General features: G+C 39.8%; 1 protein-coding gene across 2 annotated transcripts in view; it reads right to left on the bottom strand.

The window, feature by feature from the left end:
- LOC124798260 (NBAS subunit of NRZ tethering complex-like) overlaps positions 1-12149 on the bottom strand; it is a 424226-nt gene that overhangs the window by 369678 nt on the left and 42399 nt on the right. For both annotated transcript variants that reach the window (XM_047261580.1, XM_047261581.1), the window contains exons 7-8: positions 8650-8805; positions 5668-5765 (exon numbers count right to left, since the gene is read on the bottom strand). In XM_047261580.1, coding sequence (XP_047117536.1) covers positions 5668-5765; positions 8650-8805 — 254 coding nt within the window. The remainder of the gene's footprint in view (positions 1-5667; positions 5766-8649; positions 8806-12149) is intronic.

The raw sequence follows: 12149 nt of genomic DNA, 5'->3' as shown, positions 1-12149 counted from the left end.
ACTCGTGCACACATCACAACCATCTCCAGCTGCTGCGTCAACAATCTCTGAGAATCAGACCCAAACAAACCACAGCTCACACCTCCCTGCCTCTCGTTGGCAGATGCTAGACTAGTGACAAGAAGTGGTGGCAGCACTGACTGCAAGCTGAGGAGGATGGTAGGAAGGGGAGAAGCAGAAATGAGGGAGTAGGGAAGCAGCGAATGTACTCAGCTGCACCCAGCCAGTGATGAAGCATGGCACCTCAGTAAACAAATCACTTCATTTACTGAGACAAAAACAAGATTTTCCAGACCTTTTTTTTTCAAATTTTGCTGATATTTCCCTGATTTTCCTGGCGTGTTTGAAATTCCTTGATATTCCCTGATTTGCAGAACCTGTGGCAATCCTGCAATGTAGTGTTCTGGCCGCCTTTGATGGTTCGATACATTACATGGACAACATATCTTTGCTATGTGGATAACTTTGTCATTTTTTGACAACATTTGAAGAACATTTAAACCACCTGACGACTGTGTTGAAGTGTGTTCAGACAGCAGACCTCCATATGAATCTGAGAAAATGCCTCTTCGCCATCCACGAAATAAGAGCAATCACAGTTTTTCCGAATCGCTGACACATTCACAATGTGAGAAGTTTTCTTGGAATGTGTTCGTACAACTGTTGATTCACAAAAGACTACTGTACCAAGGCATAGTGCTTGCAAGAACTAGTGCAGGGAGATGCCAAATTTTACTGGAACAAGGTGCAAGATAGATTTTCCTTGTCCTTAAGGAAGCATTTACGTCATCTTCAGTCCTCACACTGTATGACAAGAATGCTGAGACAAAACTTCACACTAACACTAGTGGTTATGGAATAGGTGCAGTTCTAATACAAGTTCAGGAAGGTGTTACTTCCAGAGTACTCTCCAAGTCTGAGGTGAATTACTTGGCAACTGAGAAAGAGTGCCTTGCAGCTGTCTGGGCCATCGACAAGTTCCAGTTATATTTATTTGGCACACCGTACACCTTTACAATGGACCAATATTCACTATGTTGGCTGACTTGCCTAAAAGATCTGTCTTATTGAATGGCTAGATGAGCACTGAGGCTTCAAGAGAGCAGTCACAGTGGTATACAAAACAGATAAAAACACAAGGACACCGACTGCCTTTCTAGGAATACTTTGGGGGAACACAGCAGCATGGATGAAATCTCAGTCATTGCTCCATTAAATGACACTGCTGCTGAACAGTGGCAAGATCCAGCACTGCTGAAAATCATAGAAGCCTTGAAGGAGGAGGAACCAACTAAAGGAGAATTCCAGTTAATAAATGGAGCACTTTATAAGAGGAACTATGATCTAATGGGGTGCAGACCACTGCAACACATGCAGGAAGAGAGTCAGTGAGGTTCATGACAGTACTGACAGGGATGTGGAGCCGCACTGGCTCCAGTGCTGTAGCCAGCTTGGTTTCTTGGTTGGGGATCCACACAATGAACATCCTGATCAAGGTAATACCACCCGATTCTTGATTTGGTTTAAATCTGGGGAATTTGGTGGCCAATGGAGTATGGTAACTCATTCTCATATTCTTCAGACCACACACCCATCATGCTGAGGAAAAACAAACTGCATCTATGGGTGGACATGGTCCCCAAGGATAGATGCAAGCTTATGGTGATTCATTGTGCCTTCCAGGATGAGATCACAGAGGAAATGCCACGAAAACATTCCCCAGACCATAACACTCCCTGCTACAGCTTGGACCCTTCCAGTGATTGTTGCAGGGTATTTGCTTTTAGATATTTCAAACCGATGGAGCATAAAACGTGATTCATCTGAAAACGTCGCCTTCCACTGTTCAGTGGATGTCCACTTGTGTTGTTGTTGTTGTTGTTGTTGTTGTGGTGGTGGTGGTGGTGGTGGTGGTGGTGGTCTTCAGTCCTGAGACTGGTTTGATGCAGCTCTCCATGCTACTCTATCCTGTGCAAGCTTCTTTATCTCCCAGTACTTACTGCAGCCTACATCCTTCTGAATCTGCTTAGTGTATTCATCTTTTGGTCTCCCTCTACGATTTTTACCCTCCACGCTGACCTCCAATACTAAATTGGTGATCCCTTGATGCCTCAGAACATGTCCTACCAACCGATCCCTTCTTCTAGTCAAGTTGTGCCACAAACTCCTCTTCTCCCTAATCCTATTCAGTACTTCCTCATTAGTTATGTGATCTACCCTGTGGGGCGGTGGGTGGTGGAATAATAATAGAATAAACGTTTTGTATTTATGCTGTTTGCCGTTCTCAACACTGGCTCTCTAACTACAATATTGGCAACCAGAAAGTGATTAGCAAAATGTGAAGCCTGTAATTAGAATTCCTAGTGCCCACTTCATCTGAGAAATACATTTATAGCTACAGCTTATAGCTCTGAGGAATTAGGAGATTGTCTGGGATTCATAATCAAAAACCATTCTCTCTAAAATGTTCACTATATTCTGAAAGTCGCAGACCAAAAAGAATCCACACAATCCAACTACCAGAGCAGTTCAGAGTCTAATGCACTGATGCAACTATAACTGTTCTTATTAAATGTTTAAGTGAATGCTCGCCATAATTTGATGATAATGTTCATCAAACGCCATGCTAATAATGGTAGAATGTCTGTCCTCCGGCGGCACATGAAAATATGACATACGCAAACTAAAGATAGATCATTAACGTCATCCCAAAATTAACACTTCACTCTAAAACGATTTCATGGTTACGCGTATCCCGAGTAACTTATTACTGCATCCGAGGCTGTTTATATCAACGATACCGACGCGACGCGACGCCACTTAGCGTAAAGTTGTTTTTTGACATCTGTGCGGCAAAGTTTTTAACATAGAACTGCATATAGCCCAATTTTTGGATGTAATCTATAGTGATCTACACATTGCGCTGCTCAAAATCTTCATATGATAATAATTAATTAATTATGGGTGATAAATGTTAATAATAATTTGCAGACAATGAAAACTATTGCAAGGTAAGTGTACAGTATAACTTAACTAGTTTAAATTACGTGTGATGCCACCCAAAATATTATATAGTGCCGTTCTTTACGTCATGAATTTTCTATTGAATTTTATAAACAATTTTCCCTCAAACTTTGTTTATTGCTCTTTATGGGCTTAATTATTTATGAATCTTAACATACGACTACAACACTTGATTCGCTATGACGAAACATTTTTAATGAGTGCTTGCCCATCCCTGTAAGTCGGTATTTACTATTTTTATTAATCTTTCAGTATTCGTGATATTAATCGATTTTGAGTTTACTATAACTTCTGCCTCTCGCGACTTGAAATAAAGATCGATCTTTCAGAAGGTGCATATTGCTGACCACAATCCACTGCCGCATTGCTCTTCACCGTAAGTTACATAGTTTTCGCGTAATGCGCAAAAAACCAAACAATGCCCCAAGCTGCAGGCCACGTGGTCGCCCGCCCATGGAGACTGACCATTGCAAATCTCGCGCAGGTGCGGCACGCGCTTCCACGTATTGCACACCGTGTAGTGTGCTCGCTCTCCACAAAGCAATCCTTGCATACTAGAAACATCCATCTAGTAACAGGGGTTTGTACCGTCACACTACTAATGGCTTCTAAACATAAAAATGGAAAATCCTTGGTGGAATGCACATAATTAATGGAAGCAGTAAAGGTAACAGCTCAAGATTTTAGCAGAGGTGTTGAGGGGCACATTAACAAGACTTAGGAGATTACTAGCTTTCTGACAAATCTGTCTTCAGAAGTGTAGCATTCACACACAGAGCTAGAGAGCATGCCCTTCCCTCCTCGCTCATGGTGTTTATGCACATGTGAACCTTAATTATTACCAAGGTATTTTTGACTATACAATTATGAAACTTCCATAAAATTAATAAACTGAACTGTGGTTTTTGTGTATAAATGGTTTTACTGACAGTAAGAAGTCACAAAAATATTCTGAACTTACTTGTAGAATAACGAAGAACGAAGAATTAGTTCAGTTGAGTGACTGTACAGAGTGTGTGTGTGTGTGTGTGTGTGTGTGTGTGTGTGTGTGTGTGTGTGTGTGGTTTACTGATGAACGCTGTGGCCGAAAGCATATATGTGAGTGCTTTTTAATTGTGCCTGTCTGCAACTTGAAGTGTCTTCTTTAAGATAAGCAGGAATCCGTCTTTTCCTATGTTGTTGATATTGCTACCTGGAGTTTCCATCGTTTGATTTTTGCAAGAAGTGCTTACAATGATTAACATTGGATACTAATATATCAACAGTCCGGATTGGACAACAGAATCTAACCTGGTCAATTTCCTTAATCCATATTAATATGCAATTAAGATCTTGCCCCAATTCTTGGCAGTCACTTTTTGGTCTCACTTATTATGCATACAAACATCCACTCCCATAAAAAAAAATTTAAAAAAAATTGTGAAAATCTGCCCCTCACACCCATAAGCATCATTCAGTGAGCTTGTTAGAGACTGTAGCAAACTAGTGGTCTATCACATAATCAATAACAAACGTATGAAGCAATGTTCTTTCATGACTTCACTACAGCTTCCAAACAAAATGCCAGTACTCATAAGAATGGAAGTTATTATTATACATTAAAAACAATTTTAAAACACACAAACATGCCTCAGCAACCCTCATTGATCTCACTAACAGCCCCCTACATGCCACAGAACTAAGTCTACAAGGGCCCAAAGGAGCCAACAGCAGCGCTGTGCCATGACTATGACTCTGAACATTTCTTAGTCACTGTCTTATTGCACCTTCACAAATAGGGAATTATCATCATTTCTGAAATACATATAGAAAATCTAATCACTCAGACATGGCAGAAATCAACAGAATTAACTCTTTAATTGAAGAAAAGCAACTAGATAAACCAATCTCTTTATCATTAGTGTGCAAGAGGATATTTGCTAGCTGACTGACCGCTAATTCATTCTCTACCTAAAATCTTACTTGAAGGTAGTAACAGATTGAAGGTAGTAACAGAAGGATCTGCATGCAAGTCTCTCCACAGTTAACATTGCCTTTTTGAAACTGGAGGTGGAACATGTGTTTCAAATAGCTCTTTAGCTGTCTTCATGACAGTGCTCAGAGACCACCCTGTTCCTCCCAACAAGTTCTACGACAGCACTTCTAACTCAAACTGTGTCTTCTGCGTGGCCATTCACTACTAAGACAGCATTAAATATTTCAACCTGACATGCAAGATCACATGGACAATCAGTGGCACACTTATATTTAATGTAACAACATGAAATATATACAAACAGAACCATATTTTACACTACATTACTTGCAGTTAATAGCTTTTGCTATTGTGAACATTGTCCAAATAAGAACAGTGCCCACTTAAGTCTTCTGCCTGGGTGAGATTCATTTTACTATCTGAAGTATTTGTTTCACAGATTATTTAGTAGTTATGCAGTTGCCCACTAACATGAAACTAGACTTTCTCAGTTTTACAGAATTCTCACTTTCTGACTTGGCACTTGGCTAAATAAACATTCCAGCTTATTGAAGCTTTCACAAAGAAAAGAGACTGGTTTTTCACTATAAGTAATCTATTCCACAGAACACTAAGAAATAATATTACACTTCTCACAAGTAATTTAACAGTTATGTTTCCACTCTTACCTTATACCTGGTAGATGCCACACAGAAATGGCACCATCTGAATGAAGGCATACCAGCAATTTTCCTTTTGGAGACACTTGCATTCTAAAAATTGTACTCTGAAAGGCAAAAAATAAAACATAGCTAAAAGATAAGCAACACACAACTTCTACTGTTTTAAGCAGTGTTACATGGAAGTGTGACATACTGCAGAATCACATCAAATGTTATGAAATTTTCATGACATAAGCACAAAGGACATGGCAAACAAAATGGCTAGGGACTATTCAACAGATTCATTCAATGTAACAACTTTTACATGAATCTCAAACACTGTGACACACCTACATGCCCTCCAAAATACATTTCAGTATTTCATCACTGAAACATTAAATGTTTCATTCTTTCACTCCCACTTCCCTCCCTCCCTCCCTCCCTCCCCCCCCCCCCCCCAGCTCACTCAGCAGACCTTGTCTGTGTTAAGGAGTGTGTAAGAGGGGGGGGGATGGGGGGGGGGGATTGGGGGGGATGGGGGGGGGGGGGGACGACACTGTAAGGAAGTCGGGGATCCGATTGGCAAATCTGCCATAAATTTATGGGTAGATGGAAAAGAATTTCAATTTGTACATTAACTGTAGCATGCAGAAATATCCAGCCTTTACACTGGACACTCTGACAAAGCACTGGTATATTTCTTCTGTTAAATTATGCGTGTTTGAAGCAATATACATACAGATTACTTCACATGGATTTGAGGTGAGTTGAGAGGGGAAAAAATTATGAGCATGGAAGAGAATGATTTTACACAAGGTTTGCCTTGAAAGTTATGTCACCTGTTCTTTTCTCATGCTCCTATTAGTCGGAGCATGGTCTGCACACTCCGGATAGTTGATAGGGACCATTAGCTTCCAACTGTGAATAACCCCAGTTACCTAAGCTCCCAGAAAGTTAGGGTGTGAAACTGGGTGAACCTCCATTTGGTGATCCAGTTCCAGTCACAATGCAGTGTTTACTTGAACAACAGGTCTCAGCCAAATTCTGCATGAAACTCAGGAAATTCACTGCCAAAATATTTCCAGTGCTTGATTATGCATTTGGGAATGAATAACTATCAAAATAACAGAAATTTCAGTGGCATAAGGCTTTTTGGAAATCTGGGATGATGGTGACAATGGAACTCATTCTGGACACCAATTATGTGAAGACAGCTGACTCGTGTATGAACTTTTGAACATAGACTGTAGAATGAGTGTTGCCAGACAAACTCTGGGTATACCCAAAACCACTGTCCATGAGATTGCAACTGAACAACTGCAGATGAATGTTGGCAAAACAAGTTTCGAAAACTGTGAGGGTGTGCTGTGCTGAAAAGTAATGCCTCCAAATATTTTTATTCTGTTTTCAGTACCAGTTAAATATTACACATAATGCATATTACCCTGTCAACTTTACTGCTTCACTGACTCTAGCTCTAGCCCTCTGCTGCTAGGGACTCCAAACAGTAGCATGTAACTTGTTTGTGCATGAGAAACAGCATGCTATAATAGAGTTTTGAATTTGACAATTTCGCGCATGAAGCACCCTCTCCCTCAGCATGTCAGTTTTAGACCACACACAAGCACTGCAACATCTGCAACAATCTGATGCCTTGTGTACACTGTCATCAATCATTTTCCATACAGTCTCAACTTTGCTCCATCCTATTTTCAAAACTTAAAGAACACCTTTGAGTATTTCACTTTGACAGTGACTAAGCAGTGCAAGCATGGGTGAGACTGTGCCTCCATCAATTAAGTCAAACATTCTACAGTGACAGTATCAACAAATGGGTCTCTTATTCAGAGACACACATTTGTCAACAGTGCAACTACATTCAGAAATAAATATGTAAACATCAAGAATAAAGATGTAGAATTTTTTAACATCTTGAGCATGGCTGGAGACAGCAACTGTAGAATTCAGTCTTTGTAGGGAAAAGGTGAAAAATAGCTAAATCAGTCACAGTAGACAGGTTTATTAAAAATCCCTTGACCTAGGTTTTGATGTCTTTCAAAAGTCTTCATCAGAAGGATCTATGATTAACACTGGTTACATAAGGTTGCAGAGGTACATTAAAGGTGTAGCCTTAAGATGCAAATAAAGACGCAATACACCTCCATAACAATAAAACAACAAATTATTATGGAGGTGAATTTTATCTTGATTTGTACCTTACAGCAACATATTTAATATATCTCTGCAACATTATGTAACCAATATTAATCATTGATCTTTCTGAAGAAGACGGAGATGAAGAAACCTAGGTCAACACAGTCATTGCTCCTCCTGAAGGAGAAGTCTTTAAAGATGCAGAAACCCGGGTCAAGGGATTTTTAATAAATCTGACTATTGCAACCGATTTGGCTGTTTTTCACCTCTTCCTCATGAAGATGCAGACGCTAACAAAGTTTGTTTTATTTATAAAGTTTTAAGAGTTTTCACATACAAAAATTGTGATGCATTACTTATCAGCATGCACTCACAGTTCTTAAAGGCTGTTAAACTTAAACATTTGCATATAATCTAAAGCAGCTTTTAACACATGATACTCAAACACATTTTTCTGTGGTCTTCAGTCCAAAGACAGTTCGATACAGCTCTCCATGCTAGTTTATGATGTGACAGTTTCTTCATCTCTGTGTAATTACACATATTCATTTGACCCTGCTTGCCTTGGTCTTTCTCCACCTTCTGTACCCCCCCCCCCCCCCCTCTCATCCCAGCCCTTTTTTCCATACCAAATTAACAATTGCTTGATGCCTCTGGATGTCACTTATCACAATCTATCCCTCTTTTTAGTCTATTGTGCCATTAAGTTCCATGCTCCTCATCCGAATTCAGAACTCTTCATTAGCCGTATGCTGTACCTACATAATCTGCAACATTTTTCATAACCAAGTTTTATTTTATATTATTCTGTTCATGAAAATGGCCATTTTAGAGTGGATTGTAACAAACACTCACATGTTCTGCTTTCTTCTTCACCACAGGAACCCAACTCCAGAAACTACGCTGGGCATTCCATATAGCCTCCTCTTCTTCATTTGAAAGTGTTAACTGGTAGTATGGATGGTCATTCAAAAGTCTCCATCCTGAAAGACCAGCACTGCTTCCTCGATCCTGTAAAAAGTGAAAGTGACCACCTGTGGTAGTTAAGGACAGTTCTGTAATTCTACCTATACTCCCAACACCACTCACTAAGTCACAGATATGTAGCTTTTCATTTCATAGTGCATCACCAAACATAATTTCCATTATCTGAATCTGCCTTTCAAACTGAACAACAGACAATCAAACTTATCACTTTCAGTAAGTGTGTTAAGATCACATCACTTCTGTACACTAGTCAATACGTATCAGACTACAGTTACAAAAACTAGTGCCCTACTCAAACAATGGCAAAATATCAGATTGCTTTGCAAAAAGAAAATGTCTTGCAACCTGTGTTTTACAACAACAACATAGTTCAGTTGTTATTTGATAGTAAAGCTACAATGAAACCATTAGCACAGAGTGGTGCATATTCAATCACCACAAGCACAATGGAAAGGTATACGAGGTCTATTCAAAAAACCTCTGGAATATTCATAATTTCACACCAATGGTGTGTTGCAACAAAATGTGGTTGGCAACCCTCCACACGCCTGTGTTTAATGTGTAACTGCTGGAAGTTTCATTGTTGTATGTCTGTTAGTTATTGTTCAGTGCTGTTTGAGTAGAACATTGAGTCACACAGTTTGCAAATTTTGAGATGGCATAGCGAAAGGAACAACGTGTTTGCATTAAATTTTGTTTGAAACTCAAGAAAACCTTTACAGACACACCAAATGATGCAGAAAGCCAATAGTGATGACTGCTTAAGCCGTACTTGGTGTTATGAATGGTTCACATTATTTAAAAGTGGCCAGACAAAAGTTAAAGATGACCCTTATTCAGGACACCTTTTGACATCTACCAACAAGGGTAATGTCAGGAACGTCAACGAAACTGAGTGTGCCAATCAAAGGCAGACTGTCCAAGAGATTGCAGAAGAATGTATCGTTTCAGTTGGATCATGTCATGAAAACCTGTGAAAAGGAAACGGCCTGAAATGTGAAGAGACAATTGACGGTTCTCACACCATGGTAGCACACCCACAGATTCATTCCTGTTGATGTGTGACTATTGAATGAAAAACAAAATCACTGTGCTGCCTCATCCTCAGTACTCTCCAGGCCTGACCCATGTGGACTTTTTTCTATTTCCAGAGTTGAAAACTCCATTGAAAGAATGAAGATTTGCAACAATAGATGAGATAAAGGATAATTTGTGGTCAGCACTTCGCACAATCCAGCAAGAGGCATTCTAAGACTGCTTCCGGAAGTAGAAACTGCATTGCGAGCAGTGTATCAATTGTGGAGGAGACTATTTTGGAGGATATCATGCACAGTAAATAAAAGCTAAGTGTAGAATAATTTTGTGGACAAATTTTGGGAATTTTTTTGAACAGACCTCATATGTTGATCAATCAGAGCTGTGGCAATTAGGTACCCAAAAATGACAGACGCTAGAGACAAGGAAACGCACAACAGTAACTATTAACAGTAATCACTATTACAATGTAGACTGTGAAGTTTTACATACTGTTGCAAAAAGCAGAAAGAGGACAATAATGGAAATATTTTACTTAAATACAATAATGTCAGTTTAATTATAGGAAAAATTGACTTGTTGGGAGGTAATGATTAGGTTTATTGTACACTTAATACTTTGACAGTCACAAAAAAATGTTGTATGCTATTAACTGGTATTGGTCACCACTTACCGTCATCACAACAATTGAAAGCAGCATCAGATTTTCACTAAGTAATGCTTCATCAGGCAAATAAAATTCAATGTGGAAATTATTAATCATGCAACCTGACATGATTCACATAAGAAGAGTACTGCTGAACAAAAGAAAGCGTGTAAAATGCTAGAAAAATCATAGAAGAACTAAAAAATGATACTCCAAGTCTGGATTTGTAGTAAAAGCCTTACCCTCACCAACTACAGTATCATTGATATTAAAAAACACAGAATGTACGAAGTTGGAAAAGAAGCACAAGGAAGTTAAGTGAAGTGATATGCAATAAAGCTGATTGCTAGAATTTGCCAGACATAAAATGAAAGTAATTGTCTGTTTATCCAGCAGAGCACTGGACAAACAACATACAGAGTTGAACTATTTATGTTCATATTCCAGAACATAGTATATGTTACAACATTCTCATCTGAGTGTTATCATCATTTAATAGATGGTTTGCAATAGTTACTACTTTTTGTAGTACAAGCTGGGATAGGCATAATGTATATTATTAGTAATAAGAAATAGTTTCAATAAAAATCAGGACTCCGGAATGAGATTTTCACTCTGCAGTGGAGTGTGCGCTGATATGAAACTTCCTGGCAGATTAAAACTGTGTGCCCGAGCGAGACTCGAACACGGGACCTTAGCCTTTCGCAGGCAAGTGCTCTACCAACTGAGCTACCGAAGCACGACTCAAGCCCGGTACTCGCAGCTTTACTTCTGCCAGTACCACGTCTCCTACCTTCCAAACTTTACAGAAGCTCTCCTGCGAACCTTGCAGAACTAGCACTCCTGAAAGAAAGGATATTGCGGAGACATGGCTTAGCCACAGCCTGGGGGATGTTTCCAGAATGAGATTTTCACTCTGCAGCGGAGTGTGCGCTGATATGAAACTTCCTGGCAGATTAAAACTGTGTGCCCGACCGAGACTCGAACTCGGGACCTTTGCCTTTCGCAGGCAAGTGCTCTACCAACTGAGCTACCGAAGCACGACTCATGCCTGGTACTCACAGCTTTACTTCTGCCAAGTTCGAGTCTCGGTCGGGCACACAGTTTTAATCTGCCAGGAAGTTTCATATCAGCGCACACACTGCTGCAGAGTGAAAATCTCATTCTGGAAACATCCCCCAGGCTGTGGCTAAGCCATGTCTCCGCAATAGCCTTTCTTTCAGGAGTGCTAGTTCTGCAAGGTTTGCAGGAGAGCTTCTGTAAGGTTTGGAAGGTAGGAGCCGAGGTACTGGCAGAAGTAAAGCTGTGAGTACCGAGCGTGAGTCGTGCTTCGGTAGCTCAGTTGGTAGAGCACTTGCCCGCGAAAGGCAAAGGTCCCGAGTTCGAGTCTCGGTCGGGCACACAGTTTTAATCTGCCAGGAAGTTTCAAAATCAGGACTATTTCCCACTCTCTAATATCAGTTACTGAACCATATTCATTTTACATTGAGTTTTTGGGAACAAAGGGTTTGAAGATAGTGTGCTGCTGCTGTTGTTACCACTATTTCCACAACATCCAAAAATTTCTGCCGTACTATATTTTCAATCAAATTAAGATATAAAAGAAAATCATACTATAGAGAATGTTCTAAATAGTTTTAACTGTTTTTTCTACATAGCCACACACTGATTCATGCATTTATTCCAT

Source organism: Schistocerca piceifrons, chromosome 5 (genome assembly GCF_021461385.2).
Source record: "Schistocerca piceifrons isolate TAMUIC-IGC-003096 chromosome 5, iqSchPice1.1, whole genome shotgun sequence".
Classification (NCBI taxonomy): Eukaryota; Metazoa; Arthropoda; class Insecta; order Orthoptera; family Acrididae; genus Schistocerca; species Schistocerca piceifrons.
Note: the sequence above shows the minus strand (reverse complement) of the source record. Positions and strands in the feature narration are given on the sequence as shown.